General features: G+C 42.0%; 1 protein-coding gene and 1 long non-coding RNA gene across 4 annotated transcripts in view; both read left to right on the top strand.

Annotated features, from left to right (window-relative positions):
- Positions 1 to 3,064: 3,064 nt before the first annotated feature.
- LOC143502719 (uncharacterized) lies at positions 3,065 to 4,330 on the top strand. The gene is made up of 4 exons (XR_013127125.1): positions 3,065 to 3,428; positions 3,542 to 3,744; positions 3,826 to 3,914; positions 4,016 to 4,330. It is a non-coding gene; the product is annotated as an uncharacterized LOC143502719 (long non-coding RNA).
- Positions 4,331 to 12,246: 7,916 nt separating this feature from the next.
- Positions 12,247 to 17,903, top strand: part of LOC143502715 (NACHT, LRR and PYD domains-containing protein 3-like) — a 54,303-nt gene continuing 48,646 nt past the window's right edge. For 2 of the 3 annotated variants that reach the window (XM_076995381.1, XM_076995382.1), the window contains exons 1-4: positions 12,248 to 12,404; positions 13,083 to 13,190; positions 13,304 to 13,567; positions 17,366 to 17,420. In XM_076995381.1, coding sequence (XP_076851496.1) covers positions 13,141 to 13,190; positions 13,304 to 13,567; positions 17,366 to 17,420 — 369 coding nt within the window. In that variant the 5' untranslated portion in view covers positions 12,248 to 12,404; positions 13,083 to 13,140. Of the gene's footprint in view, positions 12,405 to 13,082; positions 13,191 to 13,303; positions 13,568 to 17,365; positions 17,421 to 17,903 lie in introns of all 3 variants that reach the window. The other variant, XM_076995385.1, reaches the window with a different exon arrangement.

The following is a 17,903-nucleotide window of genomic DNA, read 5'->3' as shown; positions in this document are numbered from 1 at the left end:
CAAACTAGTGCACTAATTGAACATGGAAAATTCAACTGAGAGGAGTATTAGCAGCCACAGCTGATTATTCCTCAATTGTTCTTTACTACGCAAACAAAAAGCTTTTTACTTTAAACGTTACTAAACAGCTGGATAAATGACACTTTCCAAATGTGTCCAGAAGCTGTGATTCACTATAGCTGTACTCACAGATAACTTTAGTACTTGAATCAATCAATCAATCAAATTTTATTTATATAGCGCTTTTTACAACAGTTGTTGTCACAAAGCAGCTTTACAAGTGCCGAGTCCTAGCCCCCAGTGAGCAAGCCAATGGCGACAGTGGCAAGGAAAAACTCCCTAGTTTTTTTGCATGAGGAAGAAACCTTGAGAGGAACCAAGACTCAGTGGGGGAGCCCATCCTCCTCTGGCCGACACCGGTCACCATGACAACAACAACAATATAGACAGAATGTAGACAGAATGTAAAAGATGTAATAATGTCCATCATGGTGTAGGCATCCGGTTAGGCAGGAGGTGGCCGGCCCAGGATGGATCGCTTGTCTCTCCTCATCTCATTATTCCTCAAGCAGGCGGGCAGCCATGTGGAGAAATGAAACAGGGAAAATTAGCTCTGTATGAGGACATATACAGGACAGGTGAAATTATAAACTTGAAGAGCATTGGCGTATGATTGCAGCCTCATCTGAATGTGTTGAAGTCAATAGGCAGTTCCTCAAAGGTGAAAATGCCTCCAAAAATACAAAAAACTACTGGTCATTGCCGCTAATCGTATATTGGACAGATCAAACGGATACATGGTTCTGATGTACAAAGGAAATATAAATGTCCTAGTGATGAAAGTAACATGATCAAACTGTGAAAACTGAGTGGCCAGTCCCACATCCACCATTCGGGTTTCTTCAAACGGCAGGATCAGTACTGGGGTTCAGGTTTAGATGAAGGACGGCCAGCCATGGTAAGATGTCAGATACTTATGGAGATATCTAAGCCAAGAGGTTAGTAACCTGACCTGTAAATACTGGGTTCCGACTGTTACAGAGCACAAAGACACATTGCTGGCTTGCCTAGTACAAAGACATCTTGATTCTCAAACAATACATATTTCAACGACCAGCTAATTGGTGACTACATTTGCTTGTAATCGATCTGATGACTTAGACATTTCGATTTATTTTAGTTGCTAGAAACATGTTTGTCACTCAAGCATCAGTAGTGCTCGGTGATGTGGGTCTGAGTTCATTGTTTCCTGACTACAAGAGTGTTTGTTTATACCTTCTACCTGTCTGTGGTGCTTCTGTATTGCTTTATAATGGAGAGCAGTGTAGAGGCATAATTGAATACAATGTATTGTTTATAACTGGTCCCTGTCCATGGTGCTGAAGTGATTGGGTCTGTGTTGCTTTTTAATGGAGGGAGGTGTTGTGTTGTTGGTGGAGGTGTTGTTGTGGCATATTTAAATTCACACACAAGTAGTTTCTCAAATAAATAAATAAACCTCCACATAAGCAGATTATTAAACTCACCAGAAGTGGTAAACAGAAGTTTTATAAGGGAAAGTTGAAGTCGAAGTTGCATGACAAAAAGAAATAGCATTTACTGAAGCCAGGTGTGTTTAATTCCATTATAGCGTGCTAAAATTAAATTGCGTTTGAGGAAACTAGATGATTCAATCCTCTGGAATTTGAAGTTTATAGTGTGACAAAATAAAACACCCCCTGAAGGCAGGTGTGCCTGTTCTGTGTTTGGCGTAAAAAGGGTTGCAGAATAATAAAACTAAACAGGAGTTAAAACACAGAAGATTATAGCCTGTCCACTGAGACAATGTTTGAATCAAACCTGTACAGATCAAAGTATAGTTATAGATGCTGCTGTCACATGTTGTACGCTCTACGTATGGTAACAGTTATCATGCAAGCCAATATGTACTCTGACATACTCTGCACTGAAGCAAGATGATGCAACCCATGTTGGACTTATAGCCAGGTACTCATGCCTGATGAACACAGAACTTATAGTTACCATAAATTAGCATATTCTAATATATTCTCTATTGCTAGTTCAGGGTTGTGCCATGTGCTTTCAGAAGTTTGCAAGCCTTTGTGGATCTTTGTTTAATGGTGTTTGTTTACTGTCTGACCATTTTCCAAACGTACTGTTAGTGGGTGCAGATTATGGATACTCTTTAATACTCTTTAATACTCTTTAATACCCTTTAATATAAACTTCTGTGTGTCTCTTATCAAGTAAGTGGCTACAAGCAAAAGCAGGTTGAGTCCAGAGAGACCAGTGTTGTGTTCTGTAAAGGAGGCCAATACCCATGATCTTCTCCTCATGATCCAAGACAGACAAGAGCAATGATGCAGACGCCAACCGTGAGGACTAGGAGACACTATTCTTATTTAATCAATGTTTTGGAACTCATCGTGAATCTTGAGAGATTAGTTAGAACTTGACCAAAGAGGTGTTACAACACTCAAGGTGTCCATGTTACCAACACACCTCGTATGTTACACATGCACCTCGTATGTTACATACATACTTCAACATGGACGTGTGTTGCACACACACACCGAGACACCTGGCTCACTATGACCTCTCTGGTGCTGGTGCACGTGATGGACTCCTGGGCTGGTGCACGTGATGGACCCATGGGCTGGTGCACGTGATGGACCCATGGGCTGGTGCACGTGATGGACCCATGGGCTAGTGCACGTGATGGACCCTTGGGCTGACCTCGGCCCAAGATATACAGTGGGGAAAATAAGTATTTAGTCAGTCACCAATTGTACAAGTTCTCCCACTTAAAAAGATGAGAGAGGCCTGTAATTGACATCATAGGTAGACCTCAACTATGAGAGACAAAATTGAGAAAATCATTTTGTCTGACTTTTAAAGAATTTATTTGCAAATAAACAGACAGTGATGCATCCTCAGCTCCAAGGTAAAACCAGGAAACTTTAAAAGGTCAACATAATATCGGATGTTGTTTAGTAGAGTATTCATTTAGTCTGTTTTACAGGAATAACTAATGCAGGTTTTGATCATGAACATTAATTTCATTTTAGTAGATCACGGGCATCAAAACTCCTCAATGGGCTCGTGTGGCTCTAGGTTTCCTTACAAAACAAGAACACACCTTATTCCACTGGTAAAAGTCAGTATCAATCTTTAAACCACTGTTCACTTGAGCTCCTATTTTGCTGAAAAGAAAACCTACAGCCATACCAGCCCTCTGTGGACAGGTTTGACACCTGTGTGAAAGATGCATTGTCAGTTGTTCTTTTCACTCAAGGAAAGTGAACATTTTCCACAGAGAGAAGCAAATCTGTGAGGCTGCCGATGCAAGCAGGGCTGCACGAAATTCTGAAAATGCATTGCTACTGGACTTCATCACAAACATCCATGGTGCAGATGAACATTTGATGGTATGTTTTAGCCCAACATATTGTTCAGCATGTGAAGTTTAGATAAGGTATTGGTCTTTCAGTACTTTTTAAAAATATTCATCCCTTTTTGGTGTTTTTTTTTTATATTGTAGAATGTCATAAGTGGACAAGTGGCATCCAAGTGGATAGACAATTTCAGGAGTCCTAGAGGACAACGAGTCATGACCTATATTGAAGACGAAGAGCAGATTGACTCGCTCTATAGCTACCTGAATGACCTACTAACTAGATGCACTAACTAGTCTTGTCTTCGCTGGATAGGATAAAATTTATCCTGGATGTACTCATGCCTGAGGTGAATTTTTAAGAATATGGTATTAGTGAAAGTCAGCAAGTATTTGTTTCTTATGCTATCTATCTTCTTTTTCTATGATAGGCCATTACTCTTGCCTTGTCAGTTTTACACAACATTTCTTTGGATGAGGCAGAAAACAAGTTCATCTTTGGACCAGTGTATACTCAAAGGTATGGTAATGCTTAATGCTAGTTGTAAAGTCATTCCTGACTTATGCTGAAACAGTTTTTTCAGTCATTCAGTTATTTTTAACAGTGATTTCTTTAAATAGTGAGAGAGAAGAGTTCGACATGTATATACTGAAGAATAAAGACAAATAAAGACAAACACGGCACCTCCAGCTCCAGAAAGTGCGGCAAATAGTGTGCGAGTGAGTGAGAGAGTGAGAGAGTGAGAGATTTTGTTTAAATTTAATTTTTTAAAATTTTGGAAAACATTGAGTTCGGAGGAGCCCATGTCCCTGGACCGGAGTGTCTCGGAGGAGGAGGAGGAGCCGATGGAGATGTCGAGGGCTGACGCGTCGGTGATCCCGGTACCGCCAAAGGGACACGACGTGGTCAGTGGGCCAAGGTGGGGCTTCGGTGCGCCTAGGGAGACGCTGCGGAAGCCCGCCGGCATGCGGCACCAAGTCCCGGTTCCGGCGAAGCCCAAGGAGAGGGTCGCCGCTCCTCGGGAGAAAACCCCGGGCGCAAGGACCAATAGCGCACCGAGGGGTGCAACACGTGCTGGTGGCGCGGCGCCGAGGACTGGAGGGACTCCGCCGCCGGTTCTGTCCGCTGCGCCCGCTCCTCCTGCATTCCCTGGAGGGATAGCGCCACCACTAGCGCTTTGGCAGGCGGTTCAACCATTGTCATGGCTGCCTGTCCCTGTTTGTGTGTCAGCCCCCGTGTTTCTCCCGAACCCCCTGTTCCCTTTTGTGCCCTTTATGTTCAGTGTTCCTGTGTGCGTGGTTGTGCTTGTGCCTTTGTTTAATGTATTTTCCCCTGTCTTCCCAGGCAGGGTGTGCTAGAGCTGTTCGCGGCGGTTCCCGCCGTCGGGGGTGAAGGCTCTCGGAGGCTCGTGATCCCGGCAGCTCCAGACCTGCCCGTCAGTGTTGGTTTGGGGCTTTCCAGCTGCGCGGGACGCTCCGGGTGTAGCGAGCCCCTGGCGGGGGGTTCTGTCACGGAACAGCTCCGGACCCTTCCCTGTGGGCATGCCGCTACGTTGTCTGTGTGTCGTTATGTCCATGTTTGTACTTCCGTGGGTGTGGGTTGTTTGTGAGCGTGTTCGTTTGTTACACCTGTGCCTTGTCTCGAGGTCACGTGGGTCTGTGTAATTCACCTATTTAATGTGCGTTCACGCAGTGTCTAGTGCTCGTCTTTGTCTAAAGTTCCGTGTCAGCGCGAGTGTGGAGTTTGTGCTGCTCGCACTCCACCCGGAGCTTCACGTCGTTAAGAGGAAATAAATGTTCTGTGTTCACTGCAAGACGCTTGTCGTGCCTCCTGCTTCCTCCAGCACAGCGTCGCAAGATTTTATTTGACTTATTTATAAACTGTAAGCGATGATTTAAGCTTTACTAGACACATGTTAACTAATACTTTCAGTGCTTAAAATGTGAGATGTTGGAGACAGACAGATTTAAAGTTTGATTTTCATGGGAGATGTTCACGAAGGAAATGCTCATGCTTATAATAGGGTAACATGGATACAAACCATAAATTGTGCTGCAGGACAGTTTAAAGAATGTAACGCTATCTATTTTATTCGTGTTTGTCAGCGATGTCTCACAATCTTACCCAGATGTCTAATCTTATGATTCCAAAGCAGCAGCAGCCTCTATATTATAAAGTTAATGTTAATGCAGATGCATTTATAGCCACTCTTTATCTATATTTTAATCTCAATTTTATATTTCCATGGTATGTGTAATATATATATATATATATATATATATATATATATATATATATATATATATATATATATATATATATATATATATATATATATCATGGTCTGGTGGTAGGGAACTGGTCTTGTGACTGGAGGGTCGTGGATTTAATTCCCAGGCCTGAGGCCATGACTGAGGTGCCCTTGAGCAAGGCCCCTAACGCCAACTGCACCCCGGGTGCTGGGCTAGGGCTGCCCACCGCTCTGGGTACGTGTGCACCACAGCCCCCTAGTAATCACTAGTGTATATGTGTGTGTTCTAACCAGCCCCGTCGACAGGGGGGGACAACCGGGTCTGTTGTCCCGGGCCCTAGGGCCAGGGGGGCCCATCAAAGAGCCCAGCAATTTATTTTTTATTTAAAGTCTATAATTTTTAAATAATCTTGAAATCTTTAATTAATATAAAATTATGTACTAATAATAAGCTCAATGGCTCAATATATGTTTTTTACCTATCTGCATATTTTCCATTAAGTGCATACACCCCCGCCTCCCACTGGAAAATGGTTTGATCCAGCACCGACCGTAGCCGGCTGGTACTGGCCCAACAGCGGGAAATACAGTGGTGGATAGTTAAAGTAAATACAGAAATCTGGAGCGCAGAAAAGAAAGGAAAAACATTTACCTGACGAATTTTAAAGTTGCATTGTGTTCCAGGTTTGAAAAGTGCTGGAATTTAGGCTAAAGTACTTGAAAATACTTGAAATTGTAACTACTTTGTTTCACAACAAATAGCTGTCTGACTGAACAGTTCTCGTGAAGACGTTAAGATTGGGCGTTTTGAAAATAAACAACCATTAAATAATGTGATAAAAAGCGAATTATTTCGAATCATTTCGAGTATATGTATAAATATTTAACTAAATTAAGTTTAACGTGCTGGAAAATATTCAAATGGACCTTTAAAGTGACGTACACGTGCTTGAATTCCACCTTGTAAAGGTGTATGAACCCCGCTGAAGCGCGACTCGCGCGAAGTTACAAAATTCGAGAGGGGCACGACCTTGCGAACCGACAGCGCGCGAGGCCCTCGCGTACGGGCAGGGCCACTGCGATTACGTCATTTTCGCGCGAACCCTCGCGCCACTGGCGACGCGTCAAGTATAAACCAGTCAGCTGTAGGCCTGTCACGATAACAAAATTTTCAGAACGATATATTGTCCCAGAAATTATTGCGATAAACAATAATATTGTCATTTTAAAGTGCCATTATAAAAATTTTTCTTGCTTCTGGGCTCCCCAAAGGAGCTTTAAGACAATGTGCCACAATAATAATATAGTAGCATAATAATACAATTACACCAGTTGGCAGTAATGTATTGTAAAGCTCATGTATGGGTTCATATTTGAGCTTGACCACATATCTGTAGTGGCAGAGTAAAATGAGATGTCTAATCTCCTTCAGAACACGTGACTTCATTATATAAGGTTGGAATGGCAGTTTGAAAGATAAAGGTTTTCTTTGGCAGTTCATACTGCATGTTAAATCTTTGCAGCATGTTTATAAATGTTTTCTGACTGTATTTAACGGCAGCATCTCTTTGGCTATATAGCGAGTTAAGTCTGGTTTAAGCCTGGTTTAAACTTGACGCATCGTGAGCCGAGCGAGGGTCTGCGCGGCGAAAATTACGTAATCGCGGTGGCCTCGCGCACTGTCGATTCCCGAGGTCGTGCACCTCTCGAATTTTGTAACTTCGCGCTCGCGCGCCGCAGCGCAATGAACAAAGTCATGTTTGCGGAGTTCATATTCGGGCTATGCGGAGTTTAATTCATAAAGCATTTGTACGTCACTTTAAAGGTCCATTTCAATATTTCCCAGCACGTTAAACTTAATTAAGTTAAATATTTATACATATACTCGAAATAATTAGCTTTTTATCACATCATTTAAGGGTTGTTTATTTTCAAAACGCCCAATCTTAGAACGTCTTCACATTCTCTCATGTTTCATCCTGGAATTACAAGAGGCTCGTATTTGTTAACTGTTCAGTCAGTCAGATATTTATTGTGAAACGAAGTAGTTACAATTTCAAGTATTTTCAAGTACTTTAGCCTAAATTCCAGCACTTTTCAAACCTGAAACACAAAGCAACATTAAAATTCGTCAGGTAAATGTTCCTTCCACTGTTTTTGAGGGGATTTCCTTTATACTACCACATATCGTTTCGAACAACAACGCTTTCACCGTTCGCGGAGGTTCGCGCGAGGTGAGCGGAGTCGCGCGCTACGGTCACTATAATAAACAACCATTAAATAATGTGATAAAAAGAGAATTATTTCGAGTCCTATTAGCCTCAAATACGTTCACGAGCTAACACATCTCCACCTGTGTGCGTGGAGGCACTGTTATTGACGTTATTGAAATCTAACGTAGTTGCGGTTTATTCTCATGTAAACAAATTTGAGCGGAAACCCAATGGTCAATTATCGACATCAGCAAAAATGATCGCGGTTAAAAAAATTATCGTACGATAAGTCGATAATGTAATTATCGCGACAGGCCTAGTCAGCTGTCAGAAACAGCTTTGATGTGTGGCTATATTATATACTATATGACCTAACAGAAGGATTGTCTGCTACAGAGGAAATTCAAATGATGCGCGGGGGGGGGGGCACATGAAACTTTCTTGTCCCGGGCCCCAGCAAGACTGTCAACGGGCCTGGTTCTAACTGCACAGATGGGTAAAAAGCAGAGGACAAATTTTGATTGCGGTGAAAGAAAACTGACAAGCATGGCACATTTATTTCACATTTACATGTGTCAGTTTGAACAGGTAAGTTGGAACATTCACAGGGTTTTATGGGAAGAAACTCTCTCTCACACACACACACACCCCAGTACATAACCCCTCACATTTGCTAATGGAAGATAATACAGTGTGCCTACCTTCACCTTGTAATGAAAAGTAAAATAAAGAAAAAAGGTCAAAGTAAAAAATACGGTGATTGAAGGTGATTGAATGAATGACTGAATCTAAACACATTATGAACATGGTGTTTAAAGCTTATATCATAGTCAAATGTGACACTAAGGTTTTTGATATGATGTCAGGTTTTAACTGCAACATTGTGCTCGCATTGTGTGTGTGTGAGTGTGTACACGCACCCTCTGGTGGCCCACCGTGACAGAGCCCCCCCCCCCCAAGGCCGATATATCCTTGGTCTTCCAGGACCCCAAGACGCAGGTCGGTCGGGATGAGCCTGGTGGAAGGAGGCGATAAGGGAGGGGTCCAGCACCTGGGAGACCAGAACCCAACTACGCTCCTCAGGCCCGTAGCCTACCCAGTCCACCAGATACTGGAGCCCCTTACCCCTGCGTCTGGAGTCCATCAGTTGGTACGCTGGACCGTCCAGAAGATGCAGGGGCGAGGGCGGCCTAGCAGTCTCGCTGTCGCTCAGCAGCCCCTCGCGGAAGAGTTTGAGGGCCGATACATGGAAGGCCCAGGATACGCGGCGGTCTTCTGGCAGACTGCTCTTGTGTGCCACTGGGTTAACACGTTTAGTAATGACATAAGGGCCTGCGTATCGATCTCCCAGCTTACCTCGAGGTCCCAGACGCCCATCGCCCGTGGAGACCCAGACCCTACCACAGCCTAAAATTATTTGCAAAATCGCTGTAGGCTACAATGAAAAGAAATTATGTCCGATTTGTTTCCTGTACACAATCTTTTAGAATGATAAAAAAGTTGGAATATTAATGAACGAACAAAAGACAAGGCAATTAAAAAAACCTTACAGGGGGCTCTGTTCCCTCTGGTTCCCCTGGACCTGCGCTCCTTGGCTGGTGGGGCGCTGTCCGGGGTCTCTCTCTCCCGCCTGCGGTGGCGGGCATGTGAGGGTTTCTGGGAAGTGCGGCTCTGGTACTCCACCGCTCCTTGGGGGGCCGTGGGCGGGTGGGATTCCCGGGTCTTTCTCTGCCCGCCTCTGGCCTCTGGGGGAATGTTGTCGCAGCTACCCACCCTTGCTATCCACATTCCATACATCTATCCTATGTTGTACTTTTAGGTTGCACATAAACACACACTCACACACACCCATACATCGCACTCATTTGTACTATATGTATTTGGTTTACTTTCTGTTCTTCTTTGCAGTGGTCATTTGAGCTGGTTGCGTGTTTTATTTTATTATTTTTATTATTATTATTATTATTTTTAAATTTATATATATATATATATATATATATATATATATATATATATATATATATATTCTTCTTCTTTCTTTTCCTGCCTCTTTGTCTTTTCCCATTTTATTCTTTCTCTCTCCCTCTTTTCTTGGTCCACCTAACCCCAATAATTATCACTTTGCATATTGTTATCACTATATTATAATTGTCATTTACAGTTTTTGACGACTAAACGTGCATTTCCCAATACTTGTGATACATTGTCAAAACTCTAAACACAGCAACACAATGACCTCACACAAATAGCCAAATAGTTAATATCGTGTTCAAAAGCGCATTTTCTTAACTAAATAACAACTCTGCATTTCACAATGCAAACAACTTTGTTAAAACACAGCAAATCTGGTTCAGTATCCAATCATTATTACAAACACTAGCACATATTCTCTTTTCGAGATGAACAGAGTCAATCACTGCACAACCACTGTAAAAAACTAACATTTGATGGCAATACAGAAACAGTATTACATTAAATATTTTACCCTCTCCCAGCAAACAACAGACATTTTACAGTAACATCTGTTTCTTAGTCAGTTAATTTTTACTGTAATCCGCTTCATTTGGAATTTTTTTTCAAATGTGTGCATTTTTGGCAACATACTGTCTACACAATGAGTGATATTTACTGTTAGGTACTATATGGAATGTAGATTAGACAAAAAAGGAGTCAGTAACAGTTTTGCAGTAAAGGGTATATTTTACTGTATTAGGGACATTACTGCAAATTGTGGCCTAACCCAAAAAATAATTATCGTAATTGTAAATATAATTAGCCATAGTCCCATATGTGTAAAAATACACATATACAAAAAAAGCCACACAAGGGGGAAAAACAGAATACAAAACTGAACAGTCTGGTCTAATCTAAACGGTCTTCAGCAGTTGGCCACATGTTTTCATCCACATCACATCTGATGTTGGCCCTTGCCATGCACCTGTGAAAGAAAAGCTTGGTATGCCTTATTCACCCCTGGCAGTCTTCAGCTGAAATGTCTCTGCAGCCGGGATCCATTGCATGCAGCAGGGACATTTGGTCATGGGGCCGATGATCATACACCTTCCACCTCCAGACTGAAAAAATTTCCTTAGTGGTGTTGAGGAAAGTCGAGTAGGGCGGGAGGAAAAGGGACATCACTCTTGGGTGGTCTATAAACCAGTTTGTGATGACATGAGAATGACAAAATGCTACATCGTCCCATCACAGATGTTCTCATGTTTCCTCCCACCTGTTCCCTTTCTGCTTCTGGAACCAGTTGTTGGTAGAGTTCATTCAAAAATCAAAGAAGGAGGTCACTGTTATAGGAACCAATCTGGCATTTGTGAAGGACCAAACCAGCACTTGAGATTGCAGGACAAATTGTTATATTTGCTCCTCTCTGACCAGGTACATTACTGTACTGTACATTTATTTCACTGATCTATATGTGCAAAAAATATATTACAGTAATAGCTTTCCAGCTGTCTTTGTTTTTGAAGAACTTTGTATTTTATACAATATTTAAGGTTTTGAACCTCAGGTTTTCATTTTTGACATACTGTGTGCAAGCATTTGTAAATAAGACAAAAATGATCAAGAATTTTGTTATTGGATAACCTTGTGTGTATAGAAAATGTAAGCATTATAGAAACATGTTAAATGACTGATTTTGTGCAAAAACAAGATGGATTGTACTAATTGTACAGCCACTGAAGACTGATGTTGTGTTCACTGTGTTTAGAGTTTTGAAAATGTGACTACAGATTGGACAAACGCATGTTAGCAGTCGTAAAAAACTAAATAAGATTGTATTATTTGTTGAAAGCCCCACAATCAATGACAATCGCCACCCAAAAAGAGAAATTGGTTTTAGCAATATGTCACGTAGGGCAACGCCCCCTCTCGTAGCTGTCACTCTGGGTTCCCTCATGTCCGTGTTCCCTGCCTGTTTGTCCCGCCCTGCTCGTTTGTCTTCGTGTTTCCTTGTTTGTTACCACGCCCCTGTGTCATTGTCATCACCTGTCCCTAGTTTAGTCCTGTGTATATATGCCCCTGAGTCTCCCATGTCCTTTGTCCGGTATTTTGAATTTGATTTGTGATCGTGTCTGTTCTTCGCTGTTCTCTGTACCTGACCGTATTCGTGTTTTCCCCGTTTCCCGTGCTCCCTGTGTTGTGATGCCTGTCTTTGCTTGTTTTACGGACTGCCCTCCTGTGATTGACCCTGCCTGGCTATCCGACGATGAATACGGTATTCCCCTGAATAAATCTCGCTCTTCTCAGCGATTGTGTCCGTCTCCTCGCTCCGTGGCGCAAGCTACGTTACACAATAGGTATTTTATCAGTTGTTTTTGTGTTTTTTTTATATCCATTATCACTTGGTATTACTGTAAATCTTGGTACTACAGAGTTATAAAAACACACGAAGAGTCCGTAGAGGTTCATCACCTAAATGACATCACTTCCTGTGACGAGTCGATATCGAAAGTAACTAAAGCAAAGCGAGTACGTCACAAAGCGGGTACGTCACTCCCCGCCGCTACAGAAGAGCAGACGGAGTGTTTCGTTGTAAGTTAATTATCCTTCAATATCACTTACTGGCGTGCGGATTAAAGGACAGTCATTTACCTTGGGCTTAACTACTTTTCCCGAGTATGCTACTTTTTAAACCGTGTTTGGTGTAAAGTTTTATTCTCGTTACATAAAAGCGAAAGTGCACAGGTGTAGATGGACTACGGGTCGCCCTGTTTCATCACGGAAGTGTCTGGTCCAACTACATAAATGTCTGGGTCTGAAATACAACGTTATTCTGTTTTCACGGTAATCTAGACGGTCATTTCTAAGTACATCGTCGGTAAAACGTCTCGTCGATATGCTACATTTAGACTGAATGTTTCGACAACCTTACATTTCACATACGCGCATGCGCGGCTGAAGGGACTGTTGTTAAAATGCTCTTTCGTTTTGATTACAGATCCGCAAATGTATTTGGTTAATTCTGAACTAGACTATATAAATTTTCAGATTTCATTTGCACTGGTTTTAACTGTGTAGTGCTGGACAATACTGATCATTTAAAAGATTTACTGTAATGTAATGGCAACAAATGTCACACACCGTTACATCAATCTTGCATCAACGTTGCATATGTTTATACGGGACAGATTCATCCTGCAGTGACACCAGGTTCATTATAATCAGTGTTTCAGTGTCCTGCTCCTCCTCTTTATGATGAACTGTTGACAGGGAGCAGAGAGTAGCATCTCCAGTGTCCAGCTGTGTGTGTGTGAAGAGGAACAACTCCATGATGGAGCCTCATAACTCCAGCAGTGGAGGAGGAACCTCTGACCCAAAGTGAGGAGCTTTACATCAGCACTTAATCTGAGGAAACAGGAAGAGGGAATATTCAGGATAAATGAGATGTAGTGAAGGACGTAATTACTCAACACTTTCCTCATCTTCATCAGGGTGAAGAGAGCAGCATCTCCACTATCCAGCTGTGTGTCTATGAATAGTGAATCATCTCCAGTACCCGGCTGTGTGTTAATGAAGAGTGAATCACCTCCAGTACCCAGCTGTGTGTTAATGGAGAGTGAATCATCTCCACTACCCAGCTGTGTGTCTATGAAGAGTGAATCATCTCCAGTACCCAGCTATGTGTCTATGAAGAGTGACTGGTCCATGGGTGAGCCTCCTGATCTCAGCAGTGGACCTGTGACCTCTGACCTACAGTGAGTGATACACTAATGACAGTTTTTAGCTGTGTATTTAGTTTGTGAAGAACAGGATTACAATTTGAATCATCATTATGAGAGTAAACACGATGAGAAATACAAGAACTAGACTGATTCAGAACTGCAAGTTTTTTTCTAATAAAGTGTCTAGTGTGTACCAGTACAAGGTGTTTCTAATAAAGTGTCTAGTATGTACCGGTACAAGGTGTTTCTAATAAAGTGTCTAGTGTGTACCGGTACAAGGTGTTTCTAATAAAGTGTCTAGTGTGTACCGGTACAAGGTGTTTCTAATAAAGTGTCTAGTGTGTACCAGTACAAGGTGTTTATAATAAAGTGAGGCACTATTCACATAAACATTATTCTACATCACCAGAGTTAAAGTCAGGTGCAGGTTCTCTGTGTTTGTTCTACTATCACTACAGCATTTGGGTTCAGTGTCCCTCAGTCTGGGAGTCCTGTGAACCGTCACATGTTCAGATGTGTTGGGTTATTCCACATGTGCTACATCATCATTATCATCAGGGCCTGAATTTCAGTGCGGGATTGCAGGAATTGCGCACTATTTCTTCGATTCCCGCAATTTTATCCATAATAATGCGGGAAACTCCTGCACACAATTACAGCGAAAACGTTCAGCAAAACAATAGCTCTGTTTGTATTGTGAGACGGACAGATAGTCGGACAGACCGACGTCCGTACTGGACGCTGCACTCGGCGCTCTCACTCTTCCTAGCATCGCAGCGGCGGCGACGTTGACCAAACTAATCCTCAGGATTCACACACAGGTGACGGTAGTAAACTAAAGCAGCAGTCCAAAGATATGTTTCAGCAGGCATGAAAATGGGTCAGGGGTTAAAAAGGTGAGAAGACCGGGGGGTCGGGGCATGTGACGTCATGGGGATACGGCGACGGGGGGGGGTGTTTGCTGGTGTACGGGGATACAGCGACAGGTGATGCCAAATATTACAGAGCCCGTAAGGTGACATCATGTAAAAAATATAATAACGCGTGGCCACGACTTACTAACGCGTGCGAACGAGATAATTAATGTGTGCGAACGAGATAATTAAGTATTACTTTATATAAAGCCAGGTTTACCTTTCTTGGGCAGTCAGTTCGCGAACATCCCTGGGATCTGCTTGCTTTGCTGTGAAAAAATAAACTTTGTTGCCGCGTGTGAAAGGCGACATTAGTATCTCGTTCCCACGCGTTAATAAGTCGTGGTATTTTTTTTTTTACATGATGTCACCTTACGGGCTCCGTAAAATATAGTAAAATCCATAAAAAAAAATTTTTTGACTGTCTTGTCAATGGATTCAATGTATGGAGCCAGATCCGTAAACGCGAGAGGCCGCTTTCGCCATTCCAGATGGCTCAGTCAAAACCATTACATCTTAACGAACCGATAAATACATCAGCGGTGAAAATGAGTGTTAAAATACCAGGTTCACGTGTTTTTATTTTCTAACATGGGCTAAAGCACAGGGTAGACTCAAACGACAAGCGTTTACAACTTCATCTTCAACCTTTTCAGCCCTGGCGCGAATGTCCTCACACGTCCCTGGATTCACCAGTTACAATTACAGACACTAGAAAAAACAATCTTGTTTCTTATTTTATGTCACTGTTAACTACACAGGGTTGACGCGAACTTAATGGGCCCATCTATCTACCTATTTATCACAAGAGCTTGTGGCTCTGACAGTGTTCAACGCTGTAGCGAACGGCAGTAACTTTGTTTTACCGCAAAATATGAAAACGATTGAAACCATTAATAACCCGATTACGATGTGGTAAATGTAGTGGTAAATGTACGATGTGGTAAATGTAGTGGTAAATGTACGATGTGGTAAATGTAGTGGTAAATGTACGATCTGGTAAATGTAGTGGTAAATGTATGATCTGGTAAATGTAGTGGTAAATGTAGTGGTAAATGTAGTGGTAAATGTACGATGTGGTAAATGTAGTGGTAAATGTAGTGGTAAATGTACGATCTGGTAAATGTAGTGGTAAATGTACGATCTGGTAAATATAGTGGTAAATGTACGATCTGGTAAATGTAGTGGTAAATGTACGATCTGGTAAATATAGTGGTAAATGTACGATCTGGTAAATGTAGTGGTAAATGTACGCTCTGGTAAATGTAGTGGTAAATGTACGATCTGGTAAATGTAGTGGTAAATGTACGATGTGGTAAATGTAGTGGTAAATGTACGCTCTTCTGCCTTGTCCCCGGTGTAGCACTAGGTCCTGCTTCTTGTCCCGCTTAGCAGTAAATGAATAACATGAATGAAGAACATTCGTAAGATTGAAACGCTATTTAGCCTCTATGAAGGTTCTGGGCGGAAACTGCTGGACACTGTGTCATTGAAATTGCCGATTTCGGAAGTGCTCTGTTTGCTTATTAAGTCAATATGATAATTAAAATATATATACATATAATCTCCGGACCCCCCCCCCCCCCCCAACAAAAACTCATCGGATCTACACGATTCACGTAGGTCACCCTTTTCAACTTCAAAACGGCGAATTTCGCCGAAAGGTGACAGATTTTCATGCCTGATTCAGTCCAACTGGCCAAGAATATATCCTTGGCTCGAACTTTATAGCGGTGAAATGAGCTGCTCGATTTGTAAAATGTACGGTGCTGTGCCTTTTACCAGCCGATGCTACAAAACATCGACTTTAAGTCGCCACTCGGCTAGTGTCTCTCATACAGCAGCACTGAAAGGAAAGCGCGAGGCTGATCTGAAAGAGGTGGTCAATAACGGAGGAGAAGTGCAAAAAAACAGATTACCAGGGTTGCCAACTTTATCACTGAGTGAGATTTGATTTCAGGAGGGAGGGGGGTGGAGGCGTGTGTGTGAAATATTGGCCGGGGGCGGGGTGTGCATGAGTAAATTGTTGGGGGGGTGTAAAATGGACACATTTAAGTATTATATCAGAGCGATATAAGCGAACTAGTAACTCATTGAATCATAGATGTAGATGAGAGGTAAATAAACTAGATTTTTTCAGCGTGAGAAATCGGATGTATGGCGTTTGGGCGTGTGAAGATGGTCAAATGCATGTGTCTCACGCTCATTGCGTGAGAGTTGGCAACCCTGGATTACTGCAATGCATAAAATTCTGCCTGATGCCCAGTTAGCTGATTGTGATGTGATTACACATTTCAGCACACAAAACAGAGGTAAAATTAAGTTATAACAAGCCTAACCAATGTATGCTAATTTCAGCTTGGCCCTCCAAGAGAGCAGTTGGAATGTTTTTTTTTTTTTTTGAAAAGAAAGACCAAGGAGAGGACAGATCAGGGTAGAGAAGAACCAAGAGACAAGTTACAATGTATATATATTATATACATATATATGTGTGTGTGTGTATATATATATATATATATATATATATATATATATATATATATATATATATATATATTATATACATATATATGTGTGTGTGTATATATATATATATATATATATATATTATATACATATATATGTATGTGTGTATATATATATCTTGTTGAAGCACAGCAAGACCTGTATTTAGGTTCACCAGAAGTATCCCCCCCACCCCCAAAATGTAGAAATCCCCCTTATGTGACACATTTAAGGGGGGAATTCCCACTCATTTTGAAAAAGGAATTTCAGGCCCTGATCATCATCATCATCATGTACCTGAATATAACATGTATTCATGAATCTAACATGTAGTCATGAATGTAACATATATATGAATTCATGTCTATAAAATGTAAAAGTTGTTAAAGTTGTTTGTTCTGTTTGACCATAGTGCCCAAAAGAAACCTGTAAAGATTTCTAAAGACAAACTGGAGTCAGTATTCAAGGTGTGTATGTGTGTGTGTGTTCGTGTGTTCGTGTGTGTGTGTGTATGTGTGTGTGTGTTTGTGTGTGTGTGTGTGTTCGTGTGTGTGTGTGTGTGTGTATGTGTGTATGTGTGTGTGTGTGTGTGTGTGTGTGTGTGTGTATGTGTGTGTGTGTTTGTGTGTGTGTATGTGTGTGTGTGTGTGTGTGTGTGTGTGTGTGTGTGTGTTCGTGTGTGTGTGTGTGTGTGTGTGTGTGTATATGTGTGTGTGTGTGTGTGTGTGTGTGTGTAGGGTGTCATGCTGAGCTCCACCCTCTCCTGTCAATCTGTCTGTTTGGTCCCTCTAGCCCCGCCCAGCCTTTCCCTGTTTATACTTCCCATGTGTTTTTCATGTCTGTCTGTCCCTCCTTCCATTCAGTAACTCCACCCTGTGATTATCAGTCCCACCTCTTCACAGTTGACTTCTCTTGTTAGTCTGTCCTATTTAATCGATGTCCCTTCTCTT

This window comes from Brachyhypopomus gauderio, unplaced genomic scaffold (assembly GCF_052324685.1).
Source record: "Brachyhypopomus gauderio isolate BG-103 unplaced genomic scaffold, BGAUD_0.2 sc203, whole genome shotgun sequence".
NCBI classification, from domain to species: Eukaryota; Metazoa; Chordata; class Actinopteri; order Gymnotiformes; family Hypopomidae; genus Brachyhypopomus; species Brachyhypopomus gauderio.
The sequence above is the reverse complement of the archived record's forward strand: the minus strand, read 5'-3'. Positions and strand labels throughout refer to the sequence as shown.